Source organism: Opisthocomus hoazin, chromosome 8 (genome assembly GCF_030867145.1).
Source record: "Opisthocomus hoazin isolate bOpiHoa1 chromosome 8, bOpiHoa1.hap1, whole genome shotgun sequence".
Classification (NCBI taxonomy): domain Eukaryota; kingdom Metazoa; phylum Chordata; class Aves; order Opisthocomiformes; family Opisthocomidae; genus Opisthocomus; species Opisthocomus hoazin.
Genome location: NC_134421.1, coordinates 43,564,533 through 43,586,140, shown reverse-complemented (window position 1 = coordinate 43,586,140; position 21,608 = coordinate 43,564,533). Strand labels below are relative to the sequence as shown.

Genomic DNA, 21,608 nt, shown 5'->3' with positions numbered 1-21,608 from the left:
GCTATACAATTCTCAATCACCGTATAATGACAAACGACAACTCTTACTGACAGCAATCTATTTCAGGTAAAGAGGGCTGTACAAGGGCAAAGCTATGGCTTTGAATCTTCTCAGGCAGGGAAAGGCACTGGGCTGAGACTCCCACACTCTAAGCAAGTGCTCTAACATCGACCGAAAGAAGAATGTGCCGCCAGCTTTGAAAGTGGTTACACATACTATGGAAAGCCAAACCTGAACTCTCGAACCACTTAAGATTTCAGATGAGAAAGAAAGGCAGGAATACCTAGTTTGGATCATCCTAGCAGGACCTATACTTTGAGCTGCTTTGCCCTGTCAAGACTGAGGTGCTTTCTGGACATGCTGAAGACCTGTCACTTGGGAACTTTTAAGTTCAATATTAAAGGAAATATGGTAACTTAAATGGACAGCTGAGTTGGGATTTTGAGGATTTAATTTGGATTTATGTGTCTGCAATCCCCTAAATTTCTTTTGCTTCTCAGTTCATAAGCATACAAGAAGTCTACTTTAAATTATTTGGATCTTTGATACAACCAAGACTGCAATTGTTCCTGTGCTTTTTCAGGCTTCGGTTTGGCAGTTTTCCATGCAGTCAGATACCCATGGACCAGGCAGAGCTTTGCTGTTTCTGAGCCAGTTTTCAGAACAGGCACCATATATCTTATATATTGATGATGAATAATAGAGATATACGGATCTGTTTTCACTTTGAAAAAGATCTAAGGTTAAAAATAGCAAAATTTGCTTTACATAACAGACCAAGAATTAAATTCAGGCTCTTTTCCATATGTTCTTTAATAGCAATAACATATAGAAGATTCACTCATTGGCTCATATATCAAGACACACTGTCTCACTTGTTCATGCCTTTCACAAGATGGCCTTAAAATAGAACTCCGATTCTGATGTATTGAGAAAAAATAAAATAAAAAGAAAAATCTTATTTGTAAATAACACTGAAAGTACTCAGAGGGCCAAGCAGAAAATCCAAAATTCCATTTTAAAACAAAGCTATAATTTAAAAGAATATAAACCAAAAAAGTTTACACTAAAGTTTTATTTAGCATTCACTTTCATGTAATATTTGCCCAGTGATAACATCTATGAGTTAAACTGTATTCCAATATTAGTGAAAGAATGGGGTTTTTTTGTCTTGCAGAAGAAACACTCAAAGGTCAGCAACTGTAATTCAAGGTCAAGATTTCTCCCGACTCTTCTTCTCTTCATACAGGAGCTGGTTTAAAACACTGCTCTGTTTGAGAGCCTTCAGATTGGACATATCTTCGCTGACAACAGGGACATCTTCACTTTGATCCTCAGTCATCAGATCTTCACTGTCTGACAGCGTACACAGGAGTATATCATTTTCATAGGTAGGAAAATAATACCTGAAAGCAACAAGGCATAATTACTAGATAGTCACCTATTTTGACTGAAAGAGGCAGAGTATATTTTATGACATCAGATTTTGAAAAAGGAAAAATTAGAAAGTCTGGTTGTCTGGAATGACAGTAAACAGCACAGCCAGAATATCAACTGGCATGTGCATCTTGAGTCCTACAGAAGAGTTGGTGACAAGCCCTTCCTCCTATTTCTTCACCTGTATGTTGTCACAACTGAGGCCACACATCCAGATCTGTCTCACAACAAATGCTGAACTGAGATGTCTGAGTTAGAACGCTCCCTGTGCTTTACCACTTATGGCATCATCCCCCAGACCTATTCAGCCTACTTACAGTCTGAATCAGTTTTATGTTACATTCTCTCTCTATTTGCTATGGAGAAAACCAAGGGTAAACAACCAACTTGTTTTGATGCTTAAAGTTAGGTAGACGTTATGGATGTATCTATATTAGACATGCAAAAGAAGTGGTTTGGTTTGGTTCTAGAGCCATATGCCCAGAGCGTGTACTCACTAGCAATGAAATATGTGCCAGATGCCCATCCCAGGCATGATCTGCATCTGTGTAGAGACCTAACAGCTAGAAGAATCTCATGGCTACAAGTGGGGCATTCTACATGTCACACTTTGGTGCACCGATTCAACCTTGGTTCCACCAGGAGGAAGAGTGCTCTGAGTGCACCATGTATGCCTTTCACCGTTCACTGCACAACTGCCAATACAGGCAAAAGACAATTTTGCAACAATAAACTTCTCTAGCATACTAACTTGACAGTGCAGACAATTTATGGGGATAGTGCATCCTGGATGCAACTACAAGAGCAGTATCACGTGTTCATTTTAGCTAAAGACAGTACAGGGATTTATAATTTTGAGTAGGTCTGAGACCACTTATTACTTATCTGGGCCAGTAAAGCTGGGAAGCTCAGGGCACTGCTGCACTGGCAAAACCCAGAAGCTGCAACTTACTCTTTTACAGACATTACCAAGTAACAGTACAAATGCTAGAAGAAACGTGTGCCCTTACTGTGGTTGATCCCATGTAGACCTGGCTGGCAAGAATGTAATGTGTTTGGTCTCCTCCATATGACTTATCAATTCTCGTTTAGACTGAAACTTCTCCTGGCAGTTGTAACAACGACAATGATGGACTTCTCTTCTGATGAAGTTCACTAGCTTTACTTGCTGATAGAAGTTCAGACCTGGGAGAGATGGTAGCGAACAAGTACTTGTGGAACATGAGACTTAATTTACAAACACATTCTTGAATTAAGCATAAAGATTGATAAGGGTTTACTGAAGACCAGCACTGCCTGAATGCTGTAGCTTAGCAAATGAATTGAACAAATGCTTTTTCCCAGCTGCAGGGGAACTCGCCCTCCTTTTAATGTAAAAATTGCAAACACTTTGCTTCCTCTCAGTCTACAGCAGAAAGCAAACACTGGCCAAACACAGTTTAAGAGCACAGCCTTGTAACTTGCAAGCAAGTCTTAACAGCAATAACAACAACAACAACAACAACAATTCTTCCAGGGCTCCAGCAGCCAGAGCTAGGACTCATAGAGCAGGTGTTTGTAGAAGCTACTCTGCAAAAGAACCCAATAGTTTTAAAGAAAACATCACACATCCTTGGCACTAACACCAGGTCTAGAAAAATGAAGTGTTCTTGGTGTTGTTTTTGTAAGCTGGCAGAAACAGCTTCCATAATGGAAAAGTTCAATTTCTGAACATAAATCTAACTGATACAGTTTTTTTCCACTATTCTTATAATATGGTTTTCTCCACACTAGTGGCAAATGCTGACAATAACAGCATCTCTTACTCACCATGCTCTGACTTCATTTTAGGAAAGTCAAACTCATGTGATTTCTAGAGGGGAAAAAAAAAGGAAAGAATAAAATATCTTATTTCCACTACTTCTACTATTCCAAGTTAAAAACAGCTCAGCTTTTCATAGACTGACACAGACATAAGCATATAGACATGCAAACACTAATATGTGAAACAAACACCCAAAAGTTTTGTTTCATCAGCAACTTTCATATTCTGTCAAACTGCAATGCTCCTGTTAAATAGTTTATTAAAACTGAAACACAGATGCTAACCATCAAATATATTAAATCATCAGGTCACTATAATATTAAAGGTGCTATCTCTTTGTTGTCTGTACCAGTCTGTACACTCACAAGCCATAGCTAGTCATACTCTCAATGTAAAACTTGACTCCTCTTCATATTTTAGACAACAGATGCTGGAGACGCGTGCAGTACTTCAGTTCTGTGCTAAAGAGGGCATTCTAATACAGCAGCTGGTTTGATCTTAAAGATGCTACAATCCTACTTTTTAACCCCAAAGCGATGAAAGAACTGATACTTAAAACATGTCTTACCTGCATGTGAAGATACAATCTTTCTGTGGTGTCTGCTTGTTGTTCACAGAACAGGCAAACTGCACACACAGGATGCTCTTCCCAGTCAGACCAGTCTCTTAAGAGTCAAAAAGATTCATTTAATTGTGGAAAAGAGAAGAGACATTCTGTGAAAGGGCACTTCAGATTCTGCACTCACAGCACTAGAACTAAATCCAGAGAAACTGAGTACTTTAAAGGGATGGAAGAGATAGTGTGGATTTATAGCTGGATACCTTAGAATCTGGTGTACAGTCTAAAAGAATTATAGATTCAAGAATAACTGAGCAGGTACTGTTGGGTAATTCCTGTAGAGACAGGCAGTAAGTCCTACTTGAAGTTGCCTGCACTAACAAACAGGATCTTAACTTCAGTTTCTGTCCAGTTTGGCAAGTCATCAAATATTGCATTCATTGTTTATTTTCACAAGGTCTTTTAAAATTCTTTTATACCTTTCTAATCTTTCAGCACACCAGCCAAAGACGTGATCATCAGGCAGAGTTCACTTTAAGTGTTATTTACTTATCAAATATTATTATTCCTGAGACATTAATTTATGCCACATTTAGACAAGCACACAGAGAATACTTTACCAACACATCTATTTAGATCTCCAGTGCTGTTGAGAGACAGAAATATTATTGCAACCAGGTATAGTCAAGTAAATTAAGGTGAAGTCACAGACAGAACCAGGGAGGACAGGGGCCCTGATACGCACAAATTACTTCCTGCTTATTCAATTCTCTGCGGCAAAGAAAGCCACCTCTGCAGTGATCTGAGAGCCTGGACCACAGAAGAGCACAGAGGAGAGGTGGATGTTGCCCTCAGTCTGCACTGCTGAGAAGTTTCTCCTGAAATCCTGTTAGCAAACTTTTTCATACCATTTCCTTCTCATGCTGACATTTTTGATGCTCACTCCTGATTTTTAAATTTGAGCAAAACCCATTCAACCGTTTTTTAGTACAAAAGTTAAAAAAAACCCCAAACATTTTGCCTACATCACTACAAACCCAAAAGGCTGTTGTTGGAGCTATACGCAAATGAAAAATAGGCTTGTGGTTGAAATATGAAATTTACAGCCCTTGTTGTGGAGGAGTGTCTTTGATGAGAACAATCTGGAATTGATTTGATTGGCTTAAATGAATTTTAACTGTGCACTAACTGTGCACAGCATTTTCCCTGTAACTACTTTCAACAATAAAGGTCTTGCAAGTCTTTATAATGGGCACGTAAGTAACTCTTACTCTTCTAGATTATGTAGTAATTCACGGTCGTCCTCTGACTGCACTTCCTCCCAGGACTTTCCAAATTCCTGGGGAGAAAAAAGTAAAAACATTTCCTGATTCACATCACGTTTTATGTATCAACTGAACAAACATCTGGGAAGTCACAATCAACATTCTATTTTGGATCGCTTTGGTATTTCTGTGAGTTAAAGGTAGTCATACAACACTGCTTTAGTAGCAAATTTTAAAATAGCAATTTGTTTTGTCTTTTAATGAGGCATTCCCTACCTTGCGTCTGGGAAGAAGATGATTTGGCACAGAGCTCTCAAGAACAGCATCCGAGCTCTGTGTAAAACTAGGGTATTGCAACACTACCAAGATGTTCCTGAGGAGGGTATGTTATCACTGTCTCGAGTTTGCCACCACACTTGCTCGATCCAATCTGCCTACCTTGCTCTTCATGCAGCATATGCTGCTTAAACAATTCAGCTGTCACACCGGAGACTTTAGCTGGCATAGCTACACCAGTCAGTGTTCATACCTCATACAAGGTTATGCCAGTAAAAACACACGCTGTAAACCTAGCTAGAGAGTACTCCAGAAAGGCAGTATGAGCCAGGGCACAGATCTCTGAGCTACACTCCAGTTCCTCTTCCATCCTCTTCTCAGACATGAGCATATCTATTCATGGTGTTCTATTCTTCCTCTTAACTTTTTGTATTGTTTATTTATATCTTAAAGACCTTCAGCACAAAGTGTATCACAATACATTTGTGCAGTGTTCAGCACAATGGCAAGCACTCTCAGCATGACTGCGATATAAATAACAGACAATAAGAAGCTGAAGCACTCTAGGGAAATACCAGCAGTGATCTTCAGCTAGCGTTTTTCTTTCCTCTGATTCTTCCTGCCTTTAAAAATAATCCAGAGCAAACTGACCAGTAATCAAAATAGTATTTTTTGAACTCATACTTTTGATGGCTGTGAAGGATTCACAAAGATCATAGTTGATGATCCTGTCTCCATTAGAAAAAAAGAAAAGGCAGCTAATAAAAAGATAATTCTTTCTTTTACTTCATTCAACTATTCCCTCTGATAAATACATTTAATAACATCCCTAGTAACAAGTGTTATTATTGCCTTTACGGTTGTTTGGAAAAAGAAGGAAAAGATATCCGCCATTTAACAATTTAATGAGAATTTTCAAAGCTGTTAATGTTGATCAGGTAAATGATAAACAAATGTCTCTAGACAGCTCTAAACATAATGTCATCATATATTACAGGATGAAAATTCAGTAATTAATTCAGTGATGCTACATGGTAGTGTGTAAACTCCCTGAGTTAGAGGGGAGACTCATTGAAGTCACCATCACTGTGAGATAACATGAAGCCATTAGCACCTCTCACCACACGTTCTCCCAGCTGCACACTAGTTTCCTATGGCTGCTAATGTTAACACCTTCATGAGAGGATACTGGCTCGCAACCACTTCAAAACGAATCACAGAATGGTACGGGTTGGAAGGGACCTCTGTGGGTCATCTAGTCCAACCCTCCTGCCAAAACAGGGTCACCTACAGCAGGCTGTAGAGGACCTTGTCCAGGCGGGTCTTGAATATCTCCAGAGAAGGAGACTCCACAACCTCCCTGGGCAGCCTGTTCCAGTGCTCTGTCACCCTCAGAGGGAAGAAGTTCTTCCTCATGTTCAGACGGAACTTCCTGTGCTTCAGTTTGTGCCCATTGCCCCTTGTCCTGTCGCTGGGCACCACTGAAAAGAGCTTGGCCCCATCCTCCTGACACCCACCCTTCAGATATTTATAAGCATTTATTAGGTCCCCTCGCAGCCTTCTCTTCTTCAGGCTGAACAAGCCCAGCTCCCTCAGCCTCTCCTCGTAGGGGAGATGTTCCAGTCCCCTCACCATCCTTGTAGCCCTCCGCTGGACTCTCTCCAGATGAAGATGAATGCTCACAATTTTTCCCCTTACCAGCTTGAAGAATATGTGCACAAAAGAGTATGTTCAAAACAGCAGCCAATATTAAGCCTCACCTTTTAATTAAAGGTGAAAGGGGAAAACCACGCAAAAGCTTAGTTATTGTTGCTGTTTCTTTATGGTGTTTCTGCAAAGAAGGCAGAGAAGGATCTTGTGAGATGTCTCTGTTTCCCTCATCTATTTACATTCAGAGGAGGAAAAAAAAAGGAAAAAGCTAATCAGGTCTTGTATCACTAGAAAACTGCAGGGCGAATGGGTAACTAGGGACACTGTGATGAAAGTGCTGGGAAAGTGAAGCTGAGCTACTGGGTGGGAAAGAGTTCTTCAAAACATTCTTTAAGGTCTTACATTTTTTTAAATTTTCTTTTTTTTAAAAACGCTTTTTTATACAGCCCATACAGCTTGATGAGCATCTGGGACCAAGGGTGCCTTTGTTAAGTATTCAACTTCCCTTGCTCTTTCATCCAAGATGCCAGAGCTCCAGCAATCATCTCTAGAGACTCCCAAGGTATTCTTAACAAAACCAGAGGAAAAACTAGACTTGACATTGTTAATAGTTCAAACAGTAGAAAATGCATAATTAAAAAACCTGCAGGCCTTGCTATATATCCAGTGAAAACCAACTTTAAAAAAAAAAAGATCCTTCCCGTGTACCTCACAGAGAGAAGGATCCTATAGAACAGTGAGGAGAGCATGCAAATGTGTGTGGTTTGATTTCCTCTTCCAAAGTGAAGTCTAAATGCAGAGAGATGAATTGACTCACAGACAATTTACCTTCTCAACTTGAGCATGGTTTTAAGGGTTCTACAGGGAGAAGGTCTGCATGCTTCACTGAGGCAACATACCCCATTCGAGAAAAAGTGCTGAGATGGGAGAAACTAGAAACAGCAGCTGGTATCTCAAGCAGTTTTCCCAAAAGAGCCGTTACTGAACTATATGCAAATGTAGTTCCAGGCCTGTGGAGCTCAGAAACCCCAAACAGATGCTGCTTTCCCCTGCAAATTTCCTCTCACCTTTCTTCTCACCTGCCTTACTGCGATTATCTGAATTGTAACTGAATTCTAAACGCAGAACTCAGAGAAGCTTTATCACATAGAAGAGATGGTCTTACCCCAGCATTAGTGAATAGACTTTTAATGGATGAATTTTAACATGAAGTGTTCCACCACTTTGGGGATTTTATTACATCTTGAACTATCACCAACTGATGAAAGGTCTTCCTTTACTATTTTATGAAATACACCCTTCTTACATCAAAATAGGATAAATAGAAATAGTAACCCCCATAACAAAACACGCCCCCAACACCCAACAGATAATAACGATGATTTAGGGATTGGCAATAAGGAGAAAACATCTTTTTATCTTTGAGGAAAAGTAAAGGCTTTATGAAACAAGTTTTCTAGTAAGTAATAGATACCATTTTCAGCTGTCTAGCTCAGTCATAAGCGCATTCATTATAGTGATGTTACATTACTACAGATACACGCCACTAGTCAATTTGAAAATAAACATCTGTGCTTACTGCAAAGCATACTCTATAAAATGCTGCTGATAACAAACAGGTGAACACTGAAAGGCCCTGTCAGTCTGGATCCACCTCAGTTCCTCAGGCTGGGAATAAGAGAGTTTTAATACTGTCTTCTGCTCTTTTATGGCCTCCAGCAGGCACCACAGACTAATAAGTTCTTCCCTCCTCATTTCTACTTGACTCTTTGCGTAAGGTGTGTCACGGGGCCAGAGGCTAACATGGGCACAGAAACAAGAAATTTGGGTTGGAAGTTGTTTTGGAGAAAAGAAAAATAAGGTAACCTACATACGTATCTTGAATGCACTGTTGCTCGGTTCTTCACCCTCTACTATCAGTTGGTCTTTTTCAATTTATGCTTCAAGCCTTTCCAAATATGATTGGTATCATCTTCCATACTTACACAATACTGACAAAAAGACCTCAAAATTCACTGGGGAAGTGATCCTATTGCCTTTCAAGTCATTTGCATAATTGCAAAACTCCCACTCTAATATAATGTAACTATCTAATACTAAACTTTTGATACTTGGTTATGAAAGAAATGTATTATACATGCACAGGACAAAAAAAGTTTCCACTTCTACCAAAGATCACCTGTAATACTCCTAACACTAACATGTGAGCAACAGAACATGTCAATTATATAGGGGTAGACCAATCAAAGCAGCTTTTGGGTCACGACAGAAGTCATAAAAAGTCTCAGAATACCAAAGTATTTACAAAGGCGTTTGCACTTACATTACTCATTGCTATGCCAAACTGGAAGCTTAGTGGAGGGAATTACCAACACACAGACAGAAAATGTAACTTATGTTATGCAAACATATTCTCACAACTGCCCTAAAACCACAAGTGAAGCCAAAAGCAGAATGGAGGTAAAGGAAGAAGGCAGGCAAGCCTATTGCTCTAAATGAAATCAACGGGAGCTCTGCCATCAGCTTAAAAACACAAGTAAGAACTGGCCAGAAGATCATGAGGCAATTCAGCAGACATTCTCAGGACATCCGAACAAAAAGCCCTTAAAACTTCTCAGTACAAAAGCCACAAAATAAAGGAAACTGGCAGTTCAAGCTTGGTAAGACTATTCTACGCAGTGCTTGGTGAAGATAATATGTAATGGAAAATTATAAAAAAAAGAACAATCGTGTCTGTAAAATGCTTGTACTAAAGAACTAACCATTTAAATAGCTTACGATCCAGTTGCTGATAGAAAAGCTTTATGGTGCACATCCTAAAAGTTGATAAGACTGTGGTAATACTGATGTTTATCATTAGAGGCCTACTTAGTCTTACAGTCTCCTTACAATGAAAACAAACTTGATCAAAGTTCTTTGTTACTCCCTCAAAATTCAAAATTTTCTGTGAAAACATACAAAAAAATAGATAAATCGCACACCTACATCTTTAGGTCAAAATGAGTTTAGCAGCAAATTCTGAAGCAGTGACATGTGTCATTTCAGATAAGATATCTAATCCATGTCTGTGTGTCCCCTGGACATTTAGCGCAATGCAAAGGACAGACCTTTAAGACCCATGGAGAAGTCAGTAAAGCTTGACAGTACACATTAAAAAAAATATCCTTGCATAACATCTAGAATTCACTAATATAGACTCAGCTCGAAAAAAAGAATCCTGTCACATTACTATAATCTACTGTAGACCACATATGTGCAGTAGAGAATAAAGTTATTTCTCCTTACATGTAAAGGTCAACCTACTGACCCCCAGTGAACAAATTAAAGTTCCTCCCTTTAATCTTTTTCTCCTTTGTGCAAAAATAAAGGATTTACCAAAGGCTATTTTGAAAGCAAACACTTTCTACTATGTAGGAAACTCATGTTAATGAAAAACTTAATCTCATGCAACATTAGTGTGCAAATACACATTTTATAGCAAACTTTTTTACAAGTGCTTAAGACAGAGTTTTTAGTCTGTTTTTAATCCTTTGTTACAAAAAAGTCCTTTCTTTAAAAGAAGAAATGTCAGAAGTTCTGACATGGCTACAGTTTGAAGGATCAGAGAGACTGAGTAGAAACAGTCCACTGGGTAGAATGTAGTGAAAGACAACAGAAAACGTGTGGAAAGAAAACATGGCTGTAGCAGAGCATATAGAGCCAGACAAAGAATTGTGATCATTGAAAGTATGTCCCAGAAGAAGCACTGGCAGCACACTGGTACAAACCTTGCGCAGACACCCCATTCCAATTTTAAACATTTTGATGGTTTGACATCTCTTATTTGAATTATATTTACCATCCTCTATCTATAATAGCAAGGACCTAAAAATACAACTCTAAGTGATGCTAAGTGATCAATATCTGAATTGGTTCAAGCTGGCATTAGAAGTTATGCTGCAAAGTCCTGCCCAGAGTACCAGCAATAATTAAGGAGGACCAAGGCCCTGACATGAGCACTGTCCTGTATTGCCCATGTTGTTTTACAGTTTGCATGCTCTGTGGCCACACCAGCAGCACTACCCAGACAATGCCTGGACATGGTTCAGGAAGCCTACGGGTCATTCTCAGTAGACAGCATAGGCAAGGCTATCAGTGTTGGAGCAACTGGAGGGACTGGGAGAAGAGGTTAGGTATATGAATATTAGTCTTCCTGTTCTATTTACTTTGGCGTATTCTGCTTATTAACACAACACTGCCACTGCATCTGCACTGATATTATGACCTCCCTGCATGTCTCTCAAATTTCTGAAGGAGTATCACATGGTTCTGTGTGCTTCCAGGCAGTCATCTAGCTCAATTTCCTCAAAAAAGCTGGGACAGATTCATATCCGAACAACAAAAGCAAATTAGAGACAGAAGGTAATTTAAAGAGGAAGCCAAGTTCTGAAAACATAAGACTATCTCCAGTGCTAGCAGAAAAGAACATACTATTAAAATCACTTAAAACAATTACAATGTTAAATTCAAGTCTGTTAACTTGCAAGGAAGAAGTGAATGATCAGTTCTGTTGAGAAGCTGAGAACATCTACCTTGCAGAACTTCACAGTTTTTTCCCCACTGTGCACCAAGTATAGGACAATTTTTAAAGCAGTGATATCCTAATATCTAGAAAATAAAATATAGGCCTCAGAACATTGACCTCTGGAAGGAAAGTATACAGAATCACAGAGGGAATTCACTCCATCTTGGGCAGAAGGGACTTGGCAGAACATTAAACATACAACTTTTTGTTCTTAGTATTAGAGTAAAACCCGGGGAGAGAAATTAAAGGGAAAGATAGGTAAAACAGTCAAGGATGCCTATTTATAATCTGGATATTAAAACGTGTAGAAGGCACACAGACTAGTTTAGGTAAAATATAGTTATTTCTGGCACAGAATGTAGCAGCTTTTGGGGCAGCTCCTATATTCATGAGTTGAAGACAGCAAGTGAAAATCTGTTACACGTGCATACACGCTTTCAAAAGTCTGAGATGAAAAATATTAATACCTAGCAACATACACCTACCTGGAGGATAAAAACGAACACTTACTTTTTGTTTCATTGATGTATCTTTCACTTTCTTCCTGTTTGCATTTAATTAATACTCTGAAGAGCACTTCCAGCTTAAGGTTTGTAAAAAAACAAGCTCAAAGCCAACAGCATTCAAGTTAGACTTCTATTTACTTCATTACTCATTTTTGCTTCTGGTTATTAAAGCAGAAACTGAGCACTAAAGACATGGTGATTAGCATCTCTTCAAGCTGCATTCTTGCATCTCTCAAAATCAATTCTCAACAACAAATGTTTACTATTCCTTAGTTTAACGATTATCCAGAATATCATATCATAAGTGAGCATATTTCTTAAGAGTCCTTCACTTGATTTTGGCCTTTATACTAATTGCTGGTTTGGAGTTACTCACTTTTAACAAGATATTGTCTGTATCTCTTTAGTCAATTTACTCACTATTCACAGAACCACTTACCAAGTAATTAATGACATAAAATTTGTCATATTCTTTGTTTTTGGCATTGATTCTGCGATGTTGCTTCTTTCTCATGTGATCTTTAAGCGTGCTTTTGTCTCTGAAGACTTTTTCACAGTAAAAACACTGCAAACTAAGATAAAAAGGTAAACAGGTCAACATCTTAAAATCAAAATAGAACCAGATAACATCCTTAAATTAGCTGGAGATATATACAGTAAGATTAATCCTAAGCATGTGAAAGCAAGCTAAATGAAAAAAAGTTTATTTGGAAAAAAAAGTACAAGATAATCTTAGATCACAGTAGAGTCAATCAAGCACAGAGATGACAAAAATGACATAAACTGAAAACATAGATAACAAAAAAGTTTACTGTTTGCCCTACATGCAAAGGGAGAAAAGTCTGATCACCCAAAATCGTCCTACCAAGGGCACAGGAGGGCTGCGGATCGGTCAATACACAAACTCTTAACTCAACATGCACTTATACTGGCATCCAATCCATCAGTAACTGTTTCTTTGTAATTTAGAGTGAGAAAACTCAACCTCTGAATGTGCTACAGATCTTTAAAAACAATTTAAATTAGCTAAACAGAAAATTTTATACTTCTAACTTAACAGGGAGGCTAAATGAAAGTTTGCCAGCATGATCAATGGGTTTTGAAATCTTGAGAAAACAAATTTAGTAAATAAATTCACATACACACACGTATATATACAATAATTCATGTTTATGTATATTCGTACATACATATATACACATATATAGACAAGAATTACTATATATACACACACATTACTTGAGAAGGTGAAAACATTCATTAAAAAAATAAGAATTTTACCATGGTATGTCTTCCAGAGCAATTAAAACAAAACAGAAGTATACGGCGCTATCTTAAATTCCCTATTATGAGCACTATATAATAATTGTTCTCTCCACTGTAGTATCAACTGACACCTGAAAGCTGACCCTCTAAATCATTAAGTCACGTCTCTTGACTCAGACAGTGGACTACGAGGACTGTAATCTGCATTTCAGCCTAAATGGGTGATTCTCCCTGAAACAGATGATTATTTTTTTCTGGCAGACACTTAGCAGAGCCCTGAGCTTACAGGAACACCCTTGTTTAATGTCTTGAGCCTCTAGTTAGCCAAGGTGCTAAAACATTTTTCTTATAAGTGATGGCTCACATATCCTACCAAGATGAAGACAGTTTCTTGGGCCGTTTGAAAAGTTATTTCCACAGGAGGATGGGGAAAACCCCTAGAAAATAATTTCTCATGAAATAAAAACTTTGTAACTGTGACATTATATCTTTGTATTGGAGATGCTGGCTAGCAGGAAAAAAAAAATTGATGGGAGAGAAAAACAGCAGCAGCACTTTCAGACACAAAAAACATGGATATTAAAAAAATGTGGTGGCTCTGAATTACAACGATCACCTTTTTCTTCTTCTTTGCTCACAGATGAAAGCATGCTTCATTGTACAGTGAGAAGGAATTTTAACAGTGTCCTGGTCAGGCTTTTCTATGATTTACCCAGGTTTAAGATACAGATGTTGAAGAAAATTATTTTCTTGTCAAGCATTTGCCTCTATAAAAAACATTAATATTGTGCCTAGAAGATCTGTACCTACACCCTGAAAACCCTCATATTCCTTTAGCAAAGGTGCATCCAGATTCCCCTCAGCTCTCATGTGTGGAGCAGCAGTCCAGGATGCTCAGTATCTTTTTGCCATCCAAGAACTGCTGTAACATTTAGGCTTACTGCTAAGGAAGTTTTGAGTTCTCCTTGTTCTTGCAGCCTCAAAATCTAGATATTGCCTTGTTGGTGAATCATAGGTCTGACGGCAGACATCTACGAATTTTAGTATCTGCTTTGCTCCATTTGCTAACAGCAAAGCGTTTGCTCTACTTGTGACAGGCATTCCCAATAAGAATACGCAATGCTTTTCCTCAGCATACACAATGTAGTCATGCTATTTGCCTGAAACAAGATTTTTCTCCTCTGAATAATATTACCAGATACTATTCTACTAGTATAGCTATTAAGTCTATTCTCAACAGTAGGAGTGGCAGCCTTTCACTACTTTGCAAGCAACTCCAGCATGTGTATTAACTACAGAGAGGATTGGTTTTGAGAAACCTCCATCCAGAGGAAACCCTCGGGTTGTACTGATAAACAGTAAAGCTGCAGTTTATCAGTGAGCATGATAACTCAGTGCATTAGGTAACACCAATGATAATATAAAAGGTATTCTTAAAACATCTTCATTTCTGGAAGAAGTTAACCTGAATCTACTGTGACTGCACATCCATTGTCAGGCCAAAGACTAAATTAAAGAGCACTGATGGCTTTTCTGTTGTTGGAATCTCTTTTTTTTTTTTCCTTAAGATGTGCAAACCAATGGATCCTAAATTTACTCAGAAGAATATTTAATCTAATTTCCATATTCCAATTTTTACAAATCCTAGTGTTCTGTGGCTTTTCATAACTAAGCTTAAGATTTAGGCAAACTTCTTCAACAGTCTTTGATTACAAATTGTATTAAAATCTAATAAACTTGTTAAACCTACAGTTTTACTCTTAAGGAAGTACGTTTTCTGATAGAGCCCGATTCGGCAGGGGGGTTGGACTAAATGATCCACAGAGGTCCCTTCCAACCTCTAACATTCTGTGATTCATAGTGTCCTATTTATGAAATCCGTAAGGAAACTCAAAGTGAAGAGTTTCTTGCTCTTTTCTACCCAAGTTCTTCTCCCAAATTCCCTTTTTAAACCTGAGGTGGATGAAGAAGTTAAGTGTTTTTGAGGCAACGTACACATGGACTTTCCCCTTCTGCTCTGGGATGTACTCTTGTACGCAGCAGAGAAGGAAGAGATCAAACATCCCACGTTATCAATACACAGAGAGGCAAACAAAGATTGGCATAAGAACTCTGTACTCAGTGACTAAAGAGATGTTTAGCAAAAAGATTGTTATGATGAGCAACAAGAACCTTAACTCTAACAGTTGTTAGAAAAAGGGACATGCTATTATTGATGTCAATGGAAACTCTGCAATGCATAACTGAAGCACTGCATGACTCCATTTTTCCAGCAAACACATACTATGAATTGTTATTAATTAGCTTTCAATAAGTCTTCTAAGAGCACTCACAATAAACTTACATTCTCTCTTTGTTTATTCTGAACTAACCACGACTGTTGAATTCATTTCAACTTATTTCCAAGCTTAAAAGAAATACGACCTAAGTCCACTAAAAAAAACCAAACAAAAAACTACTTACTTGTCAAGCTTCTCCTGTAATACAGCCAAAAACTCATTGCAATTCACAATGTTATCTGGCAGCCCAATGTTAAAAGCATGCTCTCTTGCCATATGATTGAGAAGGACAGATCTACAAAAGACATTCAAAAAGAACGTTACATATTTTTGAATACATATGAGAATTATTCAATTAGTGACCCAAAATACACCAATTGCTCTAAAAATGAATAAAAGCCAACATTAAATAAACAATAACAGTGCTGCTGCCACTGCTAGAAAAAAAGAATGCAACTTTATTTTATTTATTTTTATTTATTTTTTTTATTTCAGCTCTGCTGAACAGTTAGTAACATTTCAACTGCTTAATCCACATGCATGAAATACAACCCTTTAAATGAAAATTACAGTATAGTTTATTTTGACCCTCGCTGTTAGCAAGGCTCATTTATTAACTTGAATAAGCAAATCACAAATTTCAAACAACCGTCTTGAGAAACATTCTAAAAAGTCATTTGTCAGTTTTCTCTGTGCTGGTTAACAAAGCAGAAATTCTTGGTTGGGATATGGTTTTACATCAGTATTGCTTCACACAGCACTATCAACACAAACAGCACTAAGAAACACACATGAACAAACCTAATGGATGTTTAAGTAAGTTATTTTTCTAGTAGAGGTATACTAGTTCGTTCCTTTGGTGCCTAAAATCTCTATATTCCTCAACTTCAGCATTTGGGGACTACAGAAACATTGAAGTGTTAACACTGCCGAGTCTTGCTTTTACCATAGTCCAGGCACAATTTTCAAATCACATGTTGTGTGAGACCCAAGAGTAAGCAGAGGATGTAGTTCTCGGTGGCTGAAGGGCATGAAGTTCATTACACCAGGCAGTAAAACGAACAGGACACTCACACAACACTGGGACGACCTACAGCGACATGACCCCAGGTTCTTCTAGCTTTCAAGAGTAGCAGAACTACTTGTATAAACAGACATTCAGGGGTAAGACTCAGTCCATCCAGCTGAAATGGATGTACTGTGTAAAACCAAATTTTCACTGCAGCAAGCATTGGAATGCAACTCCTGCTCACAGCTAACTGATGCAAAGCACTCCATTCTCACTCTAATTTTCCCCCTTTCTTTTTCATTCAGTCTTCAAATTGACATTGGTTTGGTGAGGTTTGAATAGAAAAATGTGTAACTGGATAGAAATACTTTTTAACAGCCATACTGGCTTCAACAGCTCTCCTTGCCACTAAAACAACTGCTGAAAAACTATCTCTCTTTAAAACGGTTCAGCTTGTAACTCCAGCTTACTGTGTAGGACAAAAAGTTTTACTGGAATAAATACAGGATTGAGAAGTGGGAGGGGGTCTATTTAAAGTGGCACTGCAGTTGAAAGCAATATTTAAACTATAGTTTAAAATGAATTTTATCTTCTGAGTCCTACCGTTAGGCACTAACTGGTTCAATGACATTAAAACCATAAATAAAAACACTGAGCAGATATGAAAAAATAAAACAAAAGCAAACAAGACAATAAACAAACCTGTTTCCTGTGAATTCTTGATCACAGAACATACACATACTATGAAAACTTGTGTCATATCTTTCTTGCTGCTGCTGTTCTAGAATTTCTCTCTAAGAAAAGAAACAGTTATTTAGATAAAAAATAATGATTAAATCACATAAGCTAATTATACGTCTTTATTCATACTCACAACAATCAACATACAAAATTAAAATGTACTGCTGACACAAACCAGAACTTAGTATTTTTTGAGGGTGGGTTCTCACAAAAATTATAATTTTTTTCGAAGGCAGTATGTGCTCCAGTCAAGTTCCATTAAAATTCTCCTAGTATTATACAAGGTGCATGGAATGAAATACAATCCACAGTGAGATTTTATGCAGCTATTTAAATTATTCTATATATAACATATCAGTTTATTGATTCTGCCTAGGTTCAGATTTACCTGTGGCATCAATGAGCAAGTTTATGGGCCACCACGTAACACCCGACAGAATGATAAACTCAATTTTGCATCTCTAATTGCAAGCAATCTAGCACAATTTTTTGTAATATGGGACTGATGACAAGAGCCCTGGCAGTTTCTGCAAGGAGCTATGGCACATAACAAACTTATGGAAAAGGAGCAGCTGATTGCTTTTACCACTGGTCCTGTTAAATTTAGAGCAACAGACTAGGCTAGACACGTTAGAACCCTTGACCACAATTTTCCTAACGACAACAAAATCATGCAGCTGGCGATTTTCTCTGGTGCTGTAACAGTAGCAGCATAGTTATACTGTGGAGTTACTACAAGCTTCAGATGGAAAGGCCATAATCATCTGGGACATGGGAGAATTGGTGTTTGGATTAAAACGTAGCATATTTTCAGCCTGGCAGTACGCCACCCTGTACTTGTGTTTGAAGTACTGATAACTGGTAGAAGATTTAGTTTCTGTGCAACGCAGAGGTGCTGCTGTCTGCTTTCTGACATTTCTTGGGGGATTTTCTCAATCTCTATCTCCTCAGAGCCTGTAACAGTGGAGCTTTGTATTTCTTACCTACCTCTTCAGTGCCTCTTTTGTGTGGATTAAGGCCCGAATTTGCCCAGTCTACACCTAAATTCACACTTAGCTATGCCTGTTGGGTAAGCTCCAAGGCAGGCAGAAAAGAAAGAAAAGTAAAAGACAGGAAAAACCAAACCAAAACAAAACAAAAAGAAATAAGAGGAAGGCTTGAGCTATCGCCATTACAGGCCCAAAGATGTCCTGCAGCACGGATGGGCTGGTGCGGCCTACCACACCACATCCCGCCGCCCACCGAGAGACGGCAGGAGGCTGATATTGGGCAAATGAATGTTCCGCTGGTTTGTCTTCCAGCAGAGCAGCACGCCGCGTGCTGCGAGGGGCAGTGGGAAGAGCAGGATGCCTGCTGGAGAGGGCCAGGGCGGCCGCACCGCAATTACACATGGCCTCAGGCCCACTGCTGCTGGCGGGGACGAGCGCACCATGCCTCGGCCGGCTTTAGGGCTCCTGTTCACCCACGCAGTCTGGGAGCTGCAGAGCTAAGAGTCTGTTACCCTGAAATGCAGATCCCGGGGCTTTTTTGTTTGTTTTTGTACTACAAGCTGTACATTTTATGTTGGAGTGATGCTCAGCAGCACCTACTCAAATTCCAGGCCATATCCGCTCATGTCCTGCTGTGTTATGCAAAACATCACCTAACAGAAATATAAATGCCTCTTTTTCAGAGCTGACTCCTGAAAGAGGTAAATGGAGCATAACACATCTTGTGAGAGCCCCTCGGCAGAGACGCAGTGCAGTAGGGATACTGGGCTGTCCCACGCTGGCACTGAACACCCATAGCATGACAGTAAGAACCAGGGCTTTCTCTGGTACTCGCAGCCATCACCGCTCTCCCCTCAGCAGCACGGCTGATGTGGTCTGGCTAATCTGGAACCTGAAGGCATCTGCACATAGTTCATTTACTTCGTAAAACACACTAGAAACAATCTAAAAGGAAATCAAAACATGCCAGGTACACTTCACACATTAAGATAGCAAGGGTTTGAACACCCCCACCCTCCTAACGTTATTCCAACGTAGCTTCCTAACTGTACTCTACTAGGAGGGGAAAAAAAATGTTCTGCAATATTTGGCTGCCTAACTCCAGATTCTCAGCTCATACAAATGAGCTGCTGCTCCCGGTGATGCTCGAGGGGGACAGGGAAGCAAACTGCATCCTCCTGAGAGACAGCGCTCCTGCAGCTCCGCCCTCCGCTGGCATGCTTGGCAGCTGGGAAGCTCTGCCTGACCCAGCACTGTGGCTTTATCAATTTACTCAACGGAGTTTAAAAAGCACTTTTCGAGGTAGACACTCCTTTTATCAAATGTTGACAGCATTCATTGCTAGAGGGGACTTTCTGAGCTAGCAAGCAAATCTGGTACTTGCACAGGTGAGGATTTAAAAGCCCTGGTTCAAGTCAAGTACAGCAAAAGCAAGAAGTCTGCTCTTCTTCCCTCCAGACACTCCCAAACACCCTTCTTCCTCTGCTCTGTTGCTGGGACTCTCAAGGGAGAAGAGAAATTACAATAACTTGCATAAAACTTTTGAGATTTTTCTGAGTGGAGACTTTCAGCTGGTAATGAAAGTCAAGCTTAAACTGAAATTATGAAGCAGAAATTGCATAATTTACTTTAACACCTGCATCAGTTTCCAACCCATTGGAATTTCTGGGGCTGTTAGCATTAATTCATGGTTCAAGACAAAAAAAACCAAAAGCATTTCAGCCATGAATATTTTCCATGACTGTTTGAGGATACTGTGTCATATCAAAGTGTCAGAGAATGAGAGGGCAAAGTCACTTGAGGAAAAAGTAAACAGATCACAGAATACACATATATTAGTCTTTCCATAGTGAATGAAAGAATTGAGCACAGACAGAAAAAGTAATCCAAAACACTACAAAAGTAAGTGAATCAAATGTCATAGCTTCATATCAGGAAAATAGTTAATATTACAATATTGATACAGTTTATTGAATAATTCCTGACCCCCATCTCTTTTTATCTTTTGTGAGATGTTCTGACAGCAGTTTGTCCTCCATTCTTTCTGCCATATTCCATGATTTGCTAAGCCAAAACCCATTACTTTACTGAAAACTGTCAACCTATTTGTGAAACAACCATTGACAGAACAGATATCCCCACTGATACGAAGCAGAACTGAAATTACAGAGGATGTCAGTCTGAACTCTTTGTCCCCACAAGCCACATGAAGCTTATGAGATCAACCAGGCATTGTCAAAAATAAGTACTGCCAGATGACAAGTTCTTGGAAGCACATTTTTAGACAGAGCTTAGCTCAAATAAGCAGTAGATACGACTGCAGCAGTTAGCAGCCTCCCGTGGAATAGCTTCAGGAAAATTCTACAGCACATAACTGGTTGATCACCTTCAAACCTCACAAATGGAAGCTGGATATTAGTGCTCATATTTACATGCAACAAAAATGTAGTTGCTTTGCAGGAGTACTTAGTGTCTTCAATAAAATAAAATTCAGTTTAAATCTCTTTTTCTGTCTGGAAAAAACCCTCTTCTACAGCACTTAGTTGTACACTTTCTACTATATGGGTGATCTACCATAAAAAAATCCAACCAAATTACAAAACACTGTCTGTGTTTTAACTAATAAAACAAATAAACATGGTAAGGATGCGCAAGTGTTTATACCAGGATGGTCATCTTTAAATATACCACCACACTAAACTGTTAATACAAAATAAATTTGATCATTTGCATGACAATCTGTAATTTGGAGTCTAGAAAAATGCCCTGCACATTCACAATGCTCAGTTTGAGGTTGTGAGGAGTTCAGAATTTCTCTTAGGAGGTGGTAATTTAAAATGTGTCTGAGAAATAAAAATTGCCTGTTCCTCTCCTAGGAAGCAATATTTTGGAAGAATTTACTTGTTTTTTTCCAGAAGCGCTTAAGCACTATGCATCAGCAAGAATTCACACTGATAATCAGTAAAAGATGAGAAATGCATACTTGCAGCTAGTAAGCACTTTTCCCTAAACAATTACTTTGTCTCTGGTCTATAGCTCAAGAGACACTCAAGACACACAAAATGCCTTCAAAAGGTAAGACTGAAAACTAACTCCATCCAGCCAAAAGCTACGGACTCAGGACAGCTGGTTTTATGGCACACTAGACTTCTCTGATATTGTAATTCCTGCTACCCTTCTCTCCAACAGACACTGTATTCCAGGTGCTAAATTGTCAGTCTTCATTGCTGTCAGACCACTCGTTTTTTTTTTATCATAAACTC

General features: G+C 38.8%; 1 protein-coding gene across 3 annotated transcripts in view; it reads right to left on the bottom strand.

The window, feature by feature from the left end:
- Positions 1–1,056: 1,056 nt before the first annotated feature.
- The window catches only part of ZNF277 (zinc finger protein 277), a 58,614-nt gene continuing 38,062 nt past the window's right edge, over positions 1,057–21,608 (bottom strand). For all 3 annotated transcript variants that reach the window (XM_075427906.1, XM_075427904.1, XM_075427905.1), the window contains exons 5-12: positions 17,318–17,409; positions 15,791–15,901; positions 12,501–12,633; positions 5,072–5,139; positions 3,810–3,906; positions 3,247–3,289; positions 2,448–2,622; positions 1,057–1,406 (exon numbers count right to left, since the gene is read on the bottom strand). In XM_075427906.1, the coding sequence (XP_075284021.1) occupies positions 1,214–1,406; positions 2,448–2,622; positions 3,247–3,289; positions 3,810–3,906; positions 5,072–5,139; positions 12,501–12,633; positions 15,791–15,901; positions 17,318–17,409 (912 nt within the window). In that variant the 3' untranslated portion in view covers positions 1,057–1,213. The remainder of the gene's footprint in view (positions 1,407–2,447; positions 2,623–3,246; positions 3,290–3,809; positions 3,907–5,071; positions 5,140–12,500; positions 12,634–15,790; positions 15,902–17,317; positions 17,410–21,608) is intronic.